This window comes from Oncorhynchus clarkii, chromosome 24, assembly GCF_045791955.1.
Source record: "Oncorhynchus clarkii lewisi isolate Uvic-CL-2024 chromosome 24, UVic_Ocla_1.0, whole genome shotgun sequence".
Classification (NCBI taxonomy): domain Eukaryota; kingdom Metazoa; phylum Chordata; class Actinopteri; order Salmoniformes; family Salmonidae; genus Oncorhynchus; species Oncorhynchus clarkii.
In genome coordinates this window covers 15,568,327-15,584,675 of record NC_092170.1, presented here as the reverse complement: position 1 = coordinate 15,584,675, position 16,349 = coordinate 15,568,327, and the positions used below count along the sequence as shown (strand labels likewise).

The 16,349-nt window shown below is 43.1% G+C and overlaps 1 protein-coding gene across 2 annotated transcripts in view; it reads left to right on the top strand.

Annotated features, from left to right (window-relative positions):
• Positions 1-16,349, top strand: part of LOC139382321 (stAR-related lipid transfer protein 13-like) — a 123,132-nt gene that overhangs the window by 50,680 nt on the left and 56,103 nt on the right. Inside the window, exon 1 of one of the 2 annotated variants that reach the window (XM_071126241.1) lies at positions 6,862-7,325. The exons of the other annotated variant lie outside the window; for it this stretch is intronic. Within the exon in view, the coding sequence (XP_070982342.1) occupies positions 7,202-7,325 (124 nt within the window). The 5' untranslated portion in view covers positions 6,862-7,201. Of the gene's footprint in view, positions 1-6,861; positions 7,326-16,349 lie in introns of those variants that run through there. 2 annotated transcript variants of the gene reach the window in all.

Below are 16,349 nucleotides of genomic sequence, written 5' to 3'. Positions count from 1 at the left end.
GATGCCAGAATCGCCCTTCACTCTTGGAGCTGCCGGAGTCTTCCGCCTGTCCGGCGCTGCCGTAGACTCCCGCCTGTCCGGCGCTGCCGGAATCTCCCGTCCATTCGGGACCCATGACTAGGGTCCCCAGTCGGAGGTCGGCGGCGAGGGTCACCGCTCGTAAGAGGCCACGGTGGCGGTTGAGGAGGCGGACAAAAACTGTGGTGAAGTGTCCTGCGCCAGAGCCGCCACCGCGGACAGACGACCACCCAGACCCTTCCTTATAGGTTCAGGTTTTGCGGCCGGAGTCCGCACCTTTGGGGGGGGGGTACTGTCACGTGACCATAGTTCTGCTATTTTATAATTTTTTTAGTATGGTCAAGGCGTGAGTTGGGGTGGGCAGTCTATGTTTGTTTTTCTATGTTGGTTTTTGTGTTCGGCCGGTGTCGTTAGTTGTCTCTGATTGAGAATCATACTTAGGTAGCCTGGGTTTCACTTTTGGTTTGTGGGTGTTTGTTTCCGTGTGAGTGTTTGTTGCCACACGGTACTGTTGCGGTTTCGTTCATGTTCACGTTTATTGTTTTGTATTTCATAGTGTTCAGTTTATGTCTTAAAATAAACGTTATGGACACTTACCAAGCTGCGCATTGGTCCTCCGATCCTTATCGCTTCTCCTCCTCAGAAGAGGAGGAGGAATGCCGTTACATGACCCTTGGTTATTGTTGTTACTGTTGTCCCGTTGACAATTTTGATTCTCATTATTTTCATATTGTAAATATCCAAAGTAAGCTTTGGAAATATGTACTGTACGTTGTCACGTCATGCCAATAAAGCAAATTTAATTTAATTGAGAGAGAGAGAGAATTCAGAGAGAGAGAGAGAATTCAGAGAGAGAGAGAGAGAATTCAGAGAGAGAGAGAGATAATTCAGAGAGAGAGAGAGAATTCAGAGATAGAGAGGGAATTCAGAGATAGAGAGAGATTACACAGATACACAAAGAATTCGAAAATAAATCAAATTTTGATAAACTCCCATATCTACTGGGTGAAATTCCACAGTGTGCCATCACAGCAGCAAGATTTGTGACCTGTTGCCACGAGAAAAGGGCAACCAGTGAAGAACAAACACCATTGTAAATACAACCCATATTTATGCTTATTTATTTTATCTTTGTCCTTTAACCATTTGTACATTGTTAAAACACTGTATATATATATAATATGACATTTGTAATGTCTTTATTGTTTTGAAACTTCTGTATGTGTAATGTTTACTGTAAATTTTTATTGTTTATTTCACTTTTGTATATTATCTACCTCACTTGCTTTGGCAATATTAACACGTTTCCCATGCCAATAAATCCCTTGAATTGAATTGAATTGAATTGAGAGATAGAGAGAATTCAGAGATAGAGAGAGATAGAGATTGAATTCAGAAAGAGATTGAATTCAGAGACAGAGACAGAGAGAGAGATTGAATTGAGAGAGAGAGAGAGGGGGAGAGAGAGAGAATTGATAGAGAGAGAGAGAGAGAGAATTCAGACATCGAGAGAGAATTCAGAGATAGAGAGATAATTCAGAGATAGAGAGAGATAGAGAGAATTCAGAGATAAAGAGAGAATTCAGAGATAGAGAGAGAATTCAGAGATAGAGAGAGATAGAAAGAATTCAGAGATAGAAAGAATTCAGAGATAGAGAGAGATATAGATTGAATTCAGAAAGAGATTGAATTCAGAAAGAGATTGAATTGAGAGAGACAGAGATAAATATTGAATTGAGAGAGACAGAGAGAGAGAGGGGGAGAGAGAGAGAATTGAGAGAGAGAGACAGAGAGAATTGAGAGAGAGAGAGACAAAGAGAGCGATTGAATTGAAAGAGAGAGAGAGAGGGGGAGAGAGAGATGGGGAGAGAGAGAATGGGGGGAGAGGGAGAGAGAGAGAGAGAGGGGGAGATGGAAAGGAGAGAGAGATGGAGACAAAGAGAGAGAGAGAGAAACAAAGAGAAAAGAGAACAAGGGGAGAGATAAAGACATGAAAGAGAGAGAGAGACACAGACAGGAAAATACAGACATTTGTATGTTCTGTGATTCATGTTTAATACTCTGGCTCCCACACTTTATCTTGCTAGACAAAAATATGAAATCTATCCTTCACAAAACATTATCAATCCACCCCCTTTCCTCCTCTTCTCTTCCGTCTCTTTCTCTTAGTGTGTGTGCGTGTCCGTGCATAAGCGTGTGTGTATGCATATGTGCGTGTGCGTGTGTGGGGAGGGGGCGGGTTGGTTTCAGTGCTAATAGAAGCCAGGTGGTGCAGACAGTAAATGGGTTCCCATGGATTATAGTGGCTAACAGAGCCATTACATGCCATGTCATTCTCGTCTTGTTAAACAGTGAAGATAGCCATGTTAGCTTGGCTTGCCAGTTACACTCTCTCTCTTCATTTCACTTTGTAGACCTTTGAGTGGTCACTCCTGTTATTACAACCCTGACACTAACAGTTTATTACAGTCTAGTATGATATGAAATGTACATACTTTAGCAGCAGGCATCGTCATGGTGTGTGTGTGTGTGTGTGTGTGTGTGTGTGTGTGTGTGTGTGTGTGTGTGTGTGTGTGTGTGTGTGTTTCTGGAGAACCCTACTCGTACTCTCTAACCCCTAACCCGTCATCTAAACCCACATACACACCACATGTTGCTCCTCTGGAAAAATTGAAAAGCATCTTGGGAATATATGGCCGGGAAATGTATAGTGCTTGAGTGAGATGGGCCTGTAAGAGTGGGGCGAGGGAGAGACCGGGCCGTGAGAGTTCCCTGGTGCGTCTTGTTTCCATTAGGTTGGGAATGTTATCCCCTGACTGTTGAGGGGGCGTGGCCTGAGATCTCATCATCCAATCACAGAGCAGAATCAGCTTCTCCACATCTGGGATTTTCTCACTGCGCCGATCGGACAACATTCCACACATACACATGCACCCACGCACACACCCACGCACACACACACACACACACACACACACACACACACACACACACACACACACACACACACACACACACACACACACACACATACACACATGCACCCACGCATACACACACACATAATGTAAACATGCGAGAGGGAGAGAGAGAGGGGAGAGAGAGAGAGAGATGGAGAAAGAGAGAGAGAGAGAGATAGAGATAGATGGAGAAAGAGAGAGAGAGAGAGATGGAGATGGAGAAAGAGAGAGAGCAAAGAAGTAAACTAGCTCTCTGAGAAGTTGCATGTTTCTCAACGAGATGAGGAGTGGTTTGAGTGGCTTGTCCAAAACAAACATTCAGAGAGTCAGAGAGGAGATTATTGATATTTCCTCTCTCTGCACCTCCCTCCCCCTTATCTCTCTCTCTGGCATGGGAAACATGTGTTAAATATTGCCAAAGCAAGTGAAGCAGATAATAAACAAAAGTGAAATAAACAATAAAAATGAACAGTAAACATTACACTCATAGAAGTTCCAAAAGTGTAATACATGTTATGTATATATACAGTGTTGTAACGATGTACAAATGGTTAAAGTACAAAAGGGAAAATCAATAAACATAATAATGAGCTGTATTTACAATGGTATTTGTTCTTCACTGGTTGCCCTTTTCTTGCGGCAACAGGTCACAAATCTTGCTGCTGTGATGGCACACTGTGGTATTTCACCCAGTAGATTTGGGAGTTTATCAAAATCGGGTTTGTTTTCAAATTCTTTGTGTATCTGTGTAATCTGAGGGAAATATGTGTCTCTAATATTGCCATACATTTGGCAGGAGGTTAGGAAGTGCAGCTCAGTTTCCACCTTGTTTTGTGGGCAGTGTGCACATAGCCTGTCTTCTCTTGAGAGCTAGGTCTGCCTACAGTGGCCTTTCTCAATAGCAAGGCTATGCTCACTGAGTCTGTACATAGTCAAAGCTTTCCTTAGGTTTGGGTCAGTAACTGTCAGGTATTCTGCCACTGTGTACTCTCTGTTCAGGGCCAAATAGCATTGTAGTTTGCTCTGTTTTTTTGTTAATTCTTTCCAATGTGTCAAGTAATAATATTTTTGTTTTCTCATGATTTGGTTGGGTCTAATTGTGTTGCTGTCCTGGGGCTCTGTGGGGTGTGTTTGTGTTTGTGAACAGAGCCCCAGGACCAGCTTGCTTAGGGAACTCTTCTCCAGGTTCATCTCTCTGTAGGTGATGGCTTTGTTATGGAAGGTTTGGGAATCGCTTCGTTTTAGGTGGTTGTAGAATTGAACGGCTCTTCTGGATTATGATAATTAGTGGGTATCGGCCTAATTCTGCTCTGCGTGCATTATTTTGTGTTTTACGTTGTACACGGAGGATAGTTTTGCAGAATTCTGCATGTAGAGTCTTCATTTGGTGTTTGTCCCATTTTGTGAATTCTTGGTTGGTGAGCAGACCCCAGACCTCACAACCATAAAGGGCAATGGGTTCTATAACTGATTCAAGTATTTTTAGCCAGATCCTAATTGGTATGACAAATGTTATGTTCCTTTTGATGGCATAGAATGCCCTTCTTGCCTTGTCTCAGATCATTCACAGCTTTGTGGAAGTTACCTGTGGCGCTGATGTTTAGGCCAAGGTATGTATAGTTTTTAGTGTGCTCTAGGGCAACGTTGTCTAGATGGAATTTGTATTGGTGGTCCTGGCTACTGGACCTTTTTTTGGAACATCATTATTTTGGTCTTACTGAGATTTACTGTCAGGGCCCAGGTCTGGCAGAATCTGTGCAGAAGATCTAGGTGCTGCTGTAGGCCCTTCCTTGGTTGGTGACAGAAGCACCAGATCATCAGCAAACAGTAGACATTTGACTACAGATTCTAGTAAGGTCTGTCTGTCTGTCTGTCTGTCTGTCTGTCTGTCTGTCTGTCTGTCTGTCTCAGTCTAGCCATAATCTTCTACAGAGATAACAACAGCCTTTGTTCTGGCTGGTAGAGGGTTTCATAATCAGGGTCGGGGTCAATTCAGTGTGTGTGCTCGTGTGCGTGTGTGTTCCTTCAGGCATTCTGCCCAATGGGGCATGGACAAGTGGAGCTGAAAATAGCAACAAGCAGGTCACCGCTGAGGAGTTCCATGCATAGCATAGTTATTAGCCTTTATAGAGAGAGCAGCAGTGTGTTGTTCTCCAGTAAGATATAGCCTGGTGCTGACCCTCCAGTGTGTTGTTCTCCTGTAAGATATAGCCTGGTGCTGACCCTCCAGTGTGTTGTTCTCCTGTAAGATATAGCCTGGTGCTGACCCTCCAGTGTGTTGTTCTCCAGTAAGATATAGCCTGGTGCTGACCCTCCAGTGTGTTGTTCTCCAGTAAGATATAGCCTGGTGCTGACCCTCCAGTGTGTTGTTCTCCAGTAAGATATAGCCTGGTGCTGACCCTCCAGTGTGTTGTTCTCCAGTAAGATATAGCCTGGTGCTGACCCTGCGGTGTAAATCACCAGCCTAAACCCTATACCAGGGAAGAGCAATGAGCGGTGAATGTCCTGGTGGAAATTAAGTAATGTTATCCCAGCTGGACGCGGAGAGGGAGAGAGTGAGGGAGAGAGTGAGGGAGAGAGTGAGGGGGAGAGAGAGGGGGAGATGAGGAGAGAGAGGGAGAGAGAGGGGGAGACAGAGAGGGAGAGAGAGGGGGAAAGAGAGGGAGAGAGAGAGGGAGAGAGAGAGGGAAATAGAGGGAAGAGTTAGGGAAAGAGTGGGGGTGTGGGGGGGTTACAGCAGAGTTCAGGTCAGGAGGCAGGACTATCTATTATAGAAGCTGTCTGTCAGTGTCCAGCTGGTCCTTGTGTATTATAGATCTGAGAGAATTATATTACTGCATAACTGTCTGCTGAAGTTCAGCTAGGTTGACATTATAAGGCTCAGGTCAAACATGGGCTGAACAGGGAATAAGACAGATATTGCACTTCTTCTACACTGTCTACTTCTACTCATGGCACCCCGATTATCTCGATAAAGCATTTTTTACTTTTATATATGAAAAACGTTGAGTAAGCTACTGCAGACTGAACCGGTTGTTGTCACGATAATATCTGGAGTTGAACTTATTATGATATTGACACAGCAAAGTCACTATGATGTCTGGTGTGATATTGACACAGCAAAGTCACTATGATGTCTGGTGTGATATTGACACAGCAAAGTCACTATGATGTCTGGTGTGATATTGACACAGCAAAGTCACTATGATGCCTGGTGTGATATTGACACAGCAAAGTCACTATGATGTCTGGTGTGATATTGACACAGCAAAGTCACTATGATGTCTGGTGTGATATTGACACAGCAAAGTCACTATGATGTCTGGTGTGATATTGACACAGCAAAGTCACTATGATGTCTGGTGTGATATTGACACAGCAAAGTCACTATGATGTCTGGTGTGATATTGACACAGCAAAGTCACTATGATGTCTGGTGTGATATTGACACAGCAAAGTCACTATGAGGTCTGGTGTGATATTGACACAGCAAAGTCACTATGATGTCTGGTGTGATATTGACACAGCAAAGTCACTATGATGTCTGGTGTGATAGTGACACAGCAAAGTCACAAGGCTTAACTTTCCTCTCCTTCAGGGGGGTTTGACCTCTGATAAGTTTGTGTATCAGAAAGAAAAACACACTTCATTTTAACGCACTTTTCTTTTTAACATAAAACCCAACATCTCTATAAATCCATTTTGATGTAGCCCTAATTTCACATTTTCTGAAACATTCCATGTGTATTACTTCTTATTCACAAGAGTGAAAGCTCTGTATAGTGTAGTGAAAGTGAGTGTAGCCTGGTGAGTGAGAGGGAAGAAGGGAGGGAGGGAAGTGGAGGGGTGAAAGATAAAGGGAGAGAGAGAGAGCAGCTGGAGTAGTCTATCTGTGAGTATAGACTGACCGTCACCGTGGTGGAAACTTCAAACACCACACATCTGGTCCTAGCTTTGTCCGGCACGGGGCTGCCGAATCAAATATCGTTTAATTGAAGGACTTGGCAAAGATGGATACTTTATACAGAACAGGTATCTGTTCTTCGGTCAAATGTATGGCTGGTTAATGAATGGTTACACTCTACTCTGCGACTGTAACTCAGTCCTAATCAGATGAAGACGCATCAGCGCGAGCGCAGCGGTGGCGCATTCAGAGGAAAGACGCAATAACGGGTTCATGAGGATCGGGATTTGTTTTATTATGATGGACACCCGGATTTACTATGACAACTAAGCGCAAATCGATGAAACTGAAGCTGCGGCGGTGTTTCAGTGAGACGCTGCGCGATTCCACGTCGAAAGCCTGGGATCTACTATGGAAAAATGTCAGGGAGCGAAGACTCGCAGGTCAGTCTTCAAAAAGTATCGGTGTAGTATTGAATACACACTATATTTATTTGATATGTATTTATTCTGTTAGAAAATAGCCATTCTTAACTTTATTAGATTAAAACTTTTTTTTTACACAGATAGAGTCCAGCATATAACTGTTTTCCAACATGATTTTATTAAACAAGTAGCTTAAATAAGCCCACTAAGTTACAAACTTGGCTGTAGTTAATGTTCTAATCAATCAAGTGAATGTTGAAGGGGCAATCAGCAGTTGCTAGATCCATTTTTGGACGTATACATTAATGATATGTAACCCTACCCATTGATTCTTGAAGAGTATATCTTATAAATGCCTCATATGAGTTTAGTTCAACTGTCATACCCCATCAGAACCCAAAATATAAACTTGTTTTACTGCAATGTCTGTAAACACAGTTAATGTAAACAAAAGCGATGTAGCCTCAAAACATGGTTACAACTATAATTGTGATATCATGGATGCTCAGTCCTTGAATCCATAACTCTGTCTATGAATTTGAATGGTTGTCCAGCCCCATCAGTCAGCTTTTTAACGAAACAGGTACGCGGAAAACGCTTTGTTATTGTTCCTACTGCTGATTGCTGCTTTAAACTATACATCGTACCGCTGATTGGTGGATTGACCTAAGGCAGCCCAAATCTGATATTTTACCCAAGAATTGGTCTTTTGACTTTTCACATCAGATCTTTTTCAGAGCTGATCTGATTAGTCAAAAGACCAATTAGTGGGGAAAAAAAATCAGAATTGAGCTGTCTGTGTAAACGCAGCCTATATGCACAGAATACATTCTGCACAGTTGTCCTCATAATTCTTCTTCTACAGTAATCATATCCATTAACACGTGTTCACCAGGTGTACTTACCTTAGTTTTACATGTGACTTACCTTGCTCTTGTTTAGTTTTTTTTTAAAGATCTTCTAATTTACAATAATAATTATAAATTACCAAACCAATTTGCAATACAATTTTACTTTTTATTCACTGCTGGTTGGTTATAATGATTGATTTGGATTGAAAGCAAAACAATATCACAATATATGTGAATAATGTTCTCACATGTAGCACCAAAGCAAGACCCATTATTATCCCAATGTGAGTTTGTGCTAAGCCTGTAGTAGAAGATGTATGAAACGGTGGGTTAGAGACCAGACCCCCTACTGCCACTGCTGCTGAGGCTATACTTAATGGTTAGAATTGTTTCCTGGATTAGTTTGCCTCATGATTCAAATGTGCAGAATATGCATCCCAAATAACATTCACTGTATATAGACTGTATTATTATTGACTGTATGTTTGTTTATTCCATGTGTAACTCAGTGTTGTTGTTTGTGTCGCACTGCTTTGCTTTATCTTGGCCAGGTCGCAGTTTTAAATAAGAACTTGTTCTCAACTAACCTACCTGGTTAAATAAAGGTGAAATAAATGTCAACAAATAATTCCCTTTATAGTGCACAACTTTTGACCAGGGCCCATAAGGCTCTGGTAAAAAGTAGTGCACTATACAGGGAATAGGATGCCATTTGGGACACATCCACTGATAGTTATTTCCTTCAGGTACCTTTCTGTCAGATATTTAAAATACAGCTGGAGCTGCTTGCTGGGAGAATGATATTGTATTTTCAAAAGAGCTGCTGAATCATGGTCTCTGTGTGTAGGGAGCCCAGTACACCACTAGGGGGTACCAGTCAAATTATCCATACAGCAGGACAGTAGTCTAGTAGGTTATTAAATATTTTAGAGGGATCTGTTCTCCATCTGTATTTCAGTATTATAATGATGTTATGATGTTATGTGATAGATGTTGACCTCAACTGTCCCAGGAGACTGTAATTGAATCAGATTGGTGCCAGTTATGTCTTCTTATTGCAATAATATGGGCCGGTTTCCTGGACACAGTCCTGGACTATATAGCACTTTCAATTGTGATTTTCCATTGAGTTTGGTTTTTAGTCCAGGACTAGGCTTAATCTGTGTCCTTAATCTGTTTTGCAAATTTTATTGCAACACTGTAGGGGATATACAGTGCCTTCGGAAAGTATTCAGACCCCTTGACTTTTTCCACATTTTGTTATGTTAAGCCTTATTCTAAAATTAATTAAATAAAACAAATCCTCATCAATCTACACAACACCCCATAATGACGAAGCGAAAACAGGTTTTTAGCATTTTTTGCAAATGTATAAAACATAAAAAACATAAATACCTTATTTACATAAGTATTCAGACCCTTTGCTATCAGGTGCATCATTGATCATCCTTGAGATGTTTCTACAACTTGATTGGAGTACACTTGTGGTAAATTCAATTGATTGGACATGATTTGGAAAGGCTGTCTATATAAGCCTGTCTATATAAGGTCCCACAGTTGACAGTGCATGTCAGAGCAAAAACCAAGCAATGAGGTCAAAGGAATTGTCCGTAGAGGTTAGAGACAGGATTGTATTGAGGCACAGATCTGGGGAAGGGTACCAAAAAATGTCTGTAGCATTGAAGGTGGCCTCCATCATTCTTAAATGGAAGAAGTTTGGAACCACCAAGAATCTTCCTAGAGCTGGCCACATGGCCAAACTGATCACGGGCCTTGGTCAGGGAAGTGACCAAGAATCCGATGGTCACTCTGACAGAGCTCTAGAGTTCCTCTGTGGAGATGGGAGAGCCTTCCAGAAGGACAACCACCTCTGCAGCACTCCACCAATCAGGTCTTTATGGTAGAGTGGTCAGACGGAAGCCACTCCTCAGTAAAAAAGCACATGACAGCACGCTTGGAGTTTGCCAAAAGGCACCTAAAGACTAACGCCTCTCAGACCATGAGAAACAAGATACTCTGGTCTGATGAAAGATTGAACTCTTTGGCCTGAATGCCAAGCGTCACGTCTGGAGGAAACCTGGCACCATCCCTACGGTGAAGCATGGTGGTGGCAGCATCATGTGGTTAGGATATTTTTTAGCATCAGGGACTGGGAGACTAGTCAGGATCGAGGGAAAATTTGAACGGAGCAAAGTACAGAGAGATCTTTGATGAAAATCTGATCCAGAGCGCTCAGGACCTCAGACAGGGGGGAAGGTTCACAACAAGACAACAACCCTAAGCACACAGCCAAGCCAACGCAGGAGTGGCTTCGGGACTAGTCTCTGCATGTCCTTGAGTGGCCCAGCCAGAGCCTGGACTTGAACCCGATCAAACATCTCTGGAGAAACCTGAAAATAGCTGTGCAGTTGCGCTCCCCATCCAACCTGACAGAGCTTGAGAGGATCTGCAGAGAAGAAACGGAGAAACTCCCCAAATACAGGTGTGACACTCTTGTAGCGTCATACCCAAGAAGACTCAATGCTGAACTTGCTGCCAAAGGTGCTTCAACAAATTACTGAGTAAAGGGTGTGAATACTTTTGTAAATGTGATATTTCAGTTTTTATTTTTAATAAATTAGCAAATTTTGTTTCGACATTACTGGGTATTGTGTGTAGATTGATGAGGAAAAAATAGAATTTAATCAATTTTAGAATAAGGCTGTAACGTAACAAAATGTGGAAAAAGTAAAGGGGTCTGAATACTTTCCGAATGCACTGCACAGTATGTGATCAACCTTCACAATATTGTCTCTGTCTTGTTTTAGCAACATGTCTGTCGAGGTGTATTTAATGTTGTTTAAATCCTGTCAGTCCATCTCAGCTGTGGAGTACTCAGCTGTGGAGTACTGAAACACCTCTCGAGTTTAACTGACTTTAGAGTCCTGTGGCTGCATTGTTGCTTTGTTGTTGCTGCGTTGTTTGAAAGGTTGACACATGAATCCAACATTCTATTCCATATTTGTATCCTGGTGATATGCCATGATGCCATGTATCTGGCAGCCCATCCATTGGACCTACTACTAGGCTTGGCCTGCTGTCTGTTTAGAAGCACTCTAAACAATCAGGGACTGTTTATGGGCTGGGCTGGGCTGCTGACTGTCTGACCTGTGTGTGCAAGCGTCGATCAGACTTGGCTGGCTGGTGTTCTATTGCTTCTAACTGTCATAATGAGTCATAATTTTAACACATCTATTACATTTCTATGAGACCATTAAGTAACAGCACCTCTTTGGAAATGGTCTTGTCCTATTACCAGGTTGTCCTATGCCTGTAGGTTGTGTTTTCACTGAGGAGTAATTCTGACATCTATTACAGAAACAATAGTTACATGTCCTATAATCCAGCTCCATGATAAGACCTGGCTGACATTGAGCGATCGAGTCTCTCTTCAGCTGGCACCTGCTCTAGAACATGTGCTTGGCGTGAATAAGAGACTCCCAGCCAAGACTGTCCTCAAAGTGAAAGCACCTGGCACAGTCATATTGGACCTGGGATTTCTCTCTTTGAAATGTCTTCAGTTCTTACAATCAAACAGGACATTCCTACTGCAGCCCAGCATTATACCCAGTCTAACAGGTTGTTTTTTTGGATCATGGGGTGGAATTCATCAGTCATTCTGAAGCTACCGCTGGTCAGGAGCCAGACCAAAGCCAGAGTCATGCAGGGCTACCATCGTTTCTCTCTGAGTAACTCCCCACTTCATACCAGACCAGAGCCTAAACATTTACCCAGTTGCTTCTGATCAGTCCTGAATCCAACGACCTAGTAATACTATCTCCAACCCTGGTTCCAGCCACCTAGTAATACTATCTCCAACCCTGGTTCCAGTCACCTAGTAATACTATCTCCAACCCTGGTTCCAGCCACCTAGTAATACTATCTCCAACCCTGGTTCCAACCACCTAGTAATACTATCTCCAACCCTGGTTCCAACCACCTAGTAATACTATCTCCAACCCTGGTTCCAGCCACCTAGTAATACTATCTCCAACCCTGGTTCCAGCCACCTAGTAATACTATCTCCAACCCTGGTTCCAACCACCTAGTAATACTATCTCCAACCCTGGTTCCAGTCACCTAGTAATACTATCTCCAACCCTGGGTCCAACCATCTAGTAATACTATCTCCAACCCTGGGTCCAACCATCTAGTAATACTATCTCCAACCCTGGTTCCAGCCACCTAGTAATACTCTATCCAACCCTGGTCCCATCCACCTAGTAATGCTCTATCCAACCCTGGTCCCATCCACCTAGTAATGCTATCTCCAACCCTGGTTCCATCCACCTAGTAATGCTATCTCCAACCCTGGGTCCAGCCACCTAGTAATACTATCTCCAATCCTGGGTCCAACCACCTAGTAATACTATCTCCAACCCTGGTTCCAGCCACCTAGTAATACTATCTCCAACCCTGGTTCCAGCCACCTAGTAATACTATCTCCAACCCTGGTTCCAGCCACCTAGTAATGCTATCTCCAACCCTGGTTCCATCCACCTAGTAATGCTATCTCCAACCCTGGGTCCAGCCACCTAGTAATACTATCTCCAACCCTGGGTCCAACCATCTAGTAATACTATCTCCAACCCTGGGTCCAACCATCTAGTAATACTATCTCCAACCCTGGTTCCAGCCACCTAGTAATACTATCTCCAACCCTGGTTCCAGCCACCTAGTAATACTATCTCCAACCCTGGTTTCAACCACCTAGTAATACTATCTCCAACCCTGGGTCCATCCCTACTACCTGTTGGGATAAATAATAAAAATGCATTATAGCAGATAGCAACACATAGCACCGCATAGCACCTAGCAACACATAGCACCTACCTACACATAGCACCTAGCAACACAAAGCACATAGCAACACATAGCACCTAGCAACACATAGCACCTACCAAAACATAGCACCTAGCACCATAAAGCACATAGCAACACATAGAACCTAGCAACACATAGCACCTACCAACACATAGCACCTAGCACCACAAAGCACCTAGCACCACATAGTACCTAGCAACACAAAGCACCTAGCACCACATAGCACCTACCAACACAGAGCACTAGCACCACAGAGCACATAGCACCACATAGCACCTAGCAACACATAGCACCTACCTACACATAGCACCTAGCAACACAAAGCACATAGCAACACATAGCACCTAGCAACACATAGCACCTACCAAAACATAGCACCTAGCACCATAAAGCACATAGCAACACATAGAACCTAGCAACACATAGCACCTACCAACACATAGCACCTAGCACCACAAAGCACCTAGCACCACATAGTACCTAGCAACACAAAGCACCTAGCACCACATAGCACCTACCAACACAGAGCACTAGCACCACAGAGCACATAGCACCACATAGCACGTAGCGCCACAGACCACCTAGCAACACACAGCACCTAGCACCACATAGCACCTAGCAACACAGAGCACCTAGCACCACAGAGCACCTAGCACCACATAGCACTTAGCACCACATAGCACCTAGCACCACAGAGCACCTAGCACCACAGAGCACCTAGCAACACATAGCACTTAGCACCAAAGAGCACCTAGCACCACAGAGCACCTAGCACCACAGAGCACCTAGCATCACAGAGCACCTAGCACCACATACTGTAGCACCTAGCACCACATAGTACCTAGCACCACATACTGTAGCACCTAGCACCAAAGAGCACATAGCATCACAAAGCTCAGACTAAAGGAATGATCAGAGCAGTGCAGCCACCCAACACACCAGAGACAGGGACCTCCACCCCCTCACTTCCATGAACTAACACCCTTAGTTTGTGTGTGTGTGTGTGTGTGTGATTAACAGTAGAGTCAACACATGAAATCATTTGCACAATGTCACAGCACCACCCAATACCTGAACAAACAGTTTATCCACAGTACCACAGTATAACAGCTCCTGGTGTGTGTGTGTGTGTGTTGGGGGGGGGGGTAGCTAGTCAAAGCCAGAGGTAGTGCATGAAAGCATATAGAGGGTTGTGGGGCTCTGAAGTGAAGGGAGCTGTGGGTGAATGGTGGTCTTTGTTGCCCAGGGAGGGTCCTGCCAGCCAGAAGGACAGGGGCTGTTTGACTGTTTGCCTGCATCCCAAATGGCACCACCCTATTCCCTATATAGTGCACTACTTTTGACCAGAGCACTATAGGGAATAGGGTGTTATTTGGGCAGGGTTGGGGAGTAACAGATTACATGTAAGGGATTACAAAACCGGTAACTGTAATCCGTTACACTCCCAGCATAAGTATTGTAATCAGATTACAGATAACCTTTGAATAACTAGATGATTACTTCGAGGATTAATTTAAATTCAGAAAAACACTGACACTGTTTTCTCAATAACATTGAAATCAGCATGGAAAAAAGGCAGAAGTTTAAATTTGTTCCACCTGAGCGAGTCTAACAACAAGTCAGAGACCACTATGATGACACACCAAATGTGTTTGATGGATCGCTGGAAAAGAGCAAGAATAAGCTTTTGTAGGCTACAGTCCAAGCTATGTCTTTCAATGGTGTGACTGCAGTCGGCATCCAAAGATTATCCAACTTGAATAAACGCTTGGAGGTAAGGATGACAGCAGTGGTGTAGTCTACGGTGATACGGATATCACTTATTATTGATATCTACATAGCGCATTGATGTGAATCACATTGCTGCTCTCTCATTTAGCTATTTGCACCTTACGGATTGTGGTTGTTGTGGATGGCTGTTCACAAATCTAAATGTGTATTTGAACCCAATAATGTTTGAATTCAAGAAGTTTAAGTTGCCTATCAATCATTGTTTTTCAAACCAGTGGACAGCCAGTGAAAAATGCGCTCTTGCAACAGCTGCATATTGCAGATCCCAGCCTATGGAATAAAAATTGGCCGTTTATTGCTCAATCTAATTCATGCCGATAAAAACAATTAAATTCATAGGCCTTTTAAAATGATAAACTTGGATTAGCTAACACAACGTGCCATTGGAACACAGGAGTGATGGTTGCTGAAAATGGGCCTCTGTACGCCTATGTAGATATTCTATAAAACATCTGCCATTTCCAGCTACAATAGTCATTTACAACATTAACAGTGTCTACACTGTATTTCTGATCAATTTGATGTTATTTTAATGGACCATTTTTTTTTGCTTTACTTTAAATAACACGGACATTTCTAAGTGACCCCAAACTTTTGAACGGCAGTGTACATTTATGTCTTCTTCTGTAACGGTTGTCGTATGAAGGAGAAGAGGACCAAGGTGCAGCGTGGTATGTGTCCATATCTTTTAATAAAGAACTTGAACACTGAACAAAAACAATAAACCAACAACGGAAAACAGTTCTGGCTGGTGCAGACACACAACAGAAAACAGTTCTGGCTGGTGCAGACACACAACAGAAAACAGTTCTGGCTGGTGCAGACACACAACAGAAAACAGTTCTGGCTGGTGCAGACACACAACAGAAAACAGAAAATAATCACCCACCCAACACAATAGAAAACAGGCTCCCTAAATATGGTTCTCAATCAGGGACAACGATTGACAGCTGCCTCTGATTGAGAACCATACCAGGCCAAACACAGAAATAGCAAATCATAGAAAAACTAACATAGACAACCCACCCAACTCACGCCCCGACCATACTAAAACAAAGACATAACAAAATAACTAAGGTCAGAACGTGACATCTTCTAATGCCTCTTAAGGGGAAAATAATCTAAAAAGTAATTGAATGTAATCAAATTACATTACTGAGTTTGGGTAATCCAAAGTTACATTACTGATGACAATTTTGGACAGGTAACTAGTAACAGTAACAGATTACATTTAGAAAGTAACCTACCCAACCCTGTATTTGGGAGGCACCCTTTGACTCTTTAGCTTGGTGGTGTGCCCTCTAGCAGCGCCAGTCCCATGTGGAGCCCTGTGCTGCTGGACACAGGCAGGCTGTATGTTGAGAGGGGTGACAGCACCAGAATGGCCCGCTGAGACTGGGAGTGGGTGGGTCTGCTCTGTTTGCAAGGATGTGGACTCTGTTTCAAATGTGAATGATCACTTCTGTTGTTCCATCCTGTTCCAAACTCAACAATACTACTGGAAGGTTATCAAGTTTCAAGATCTACTTGTATTATT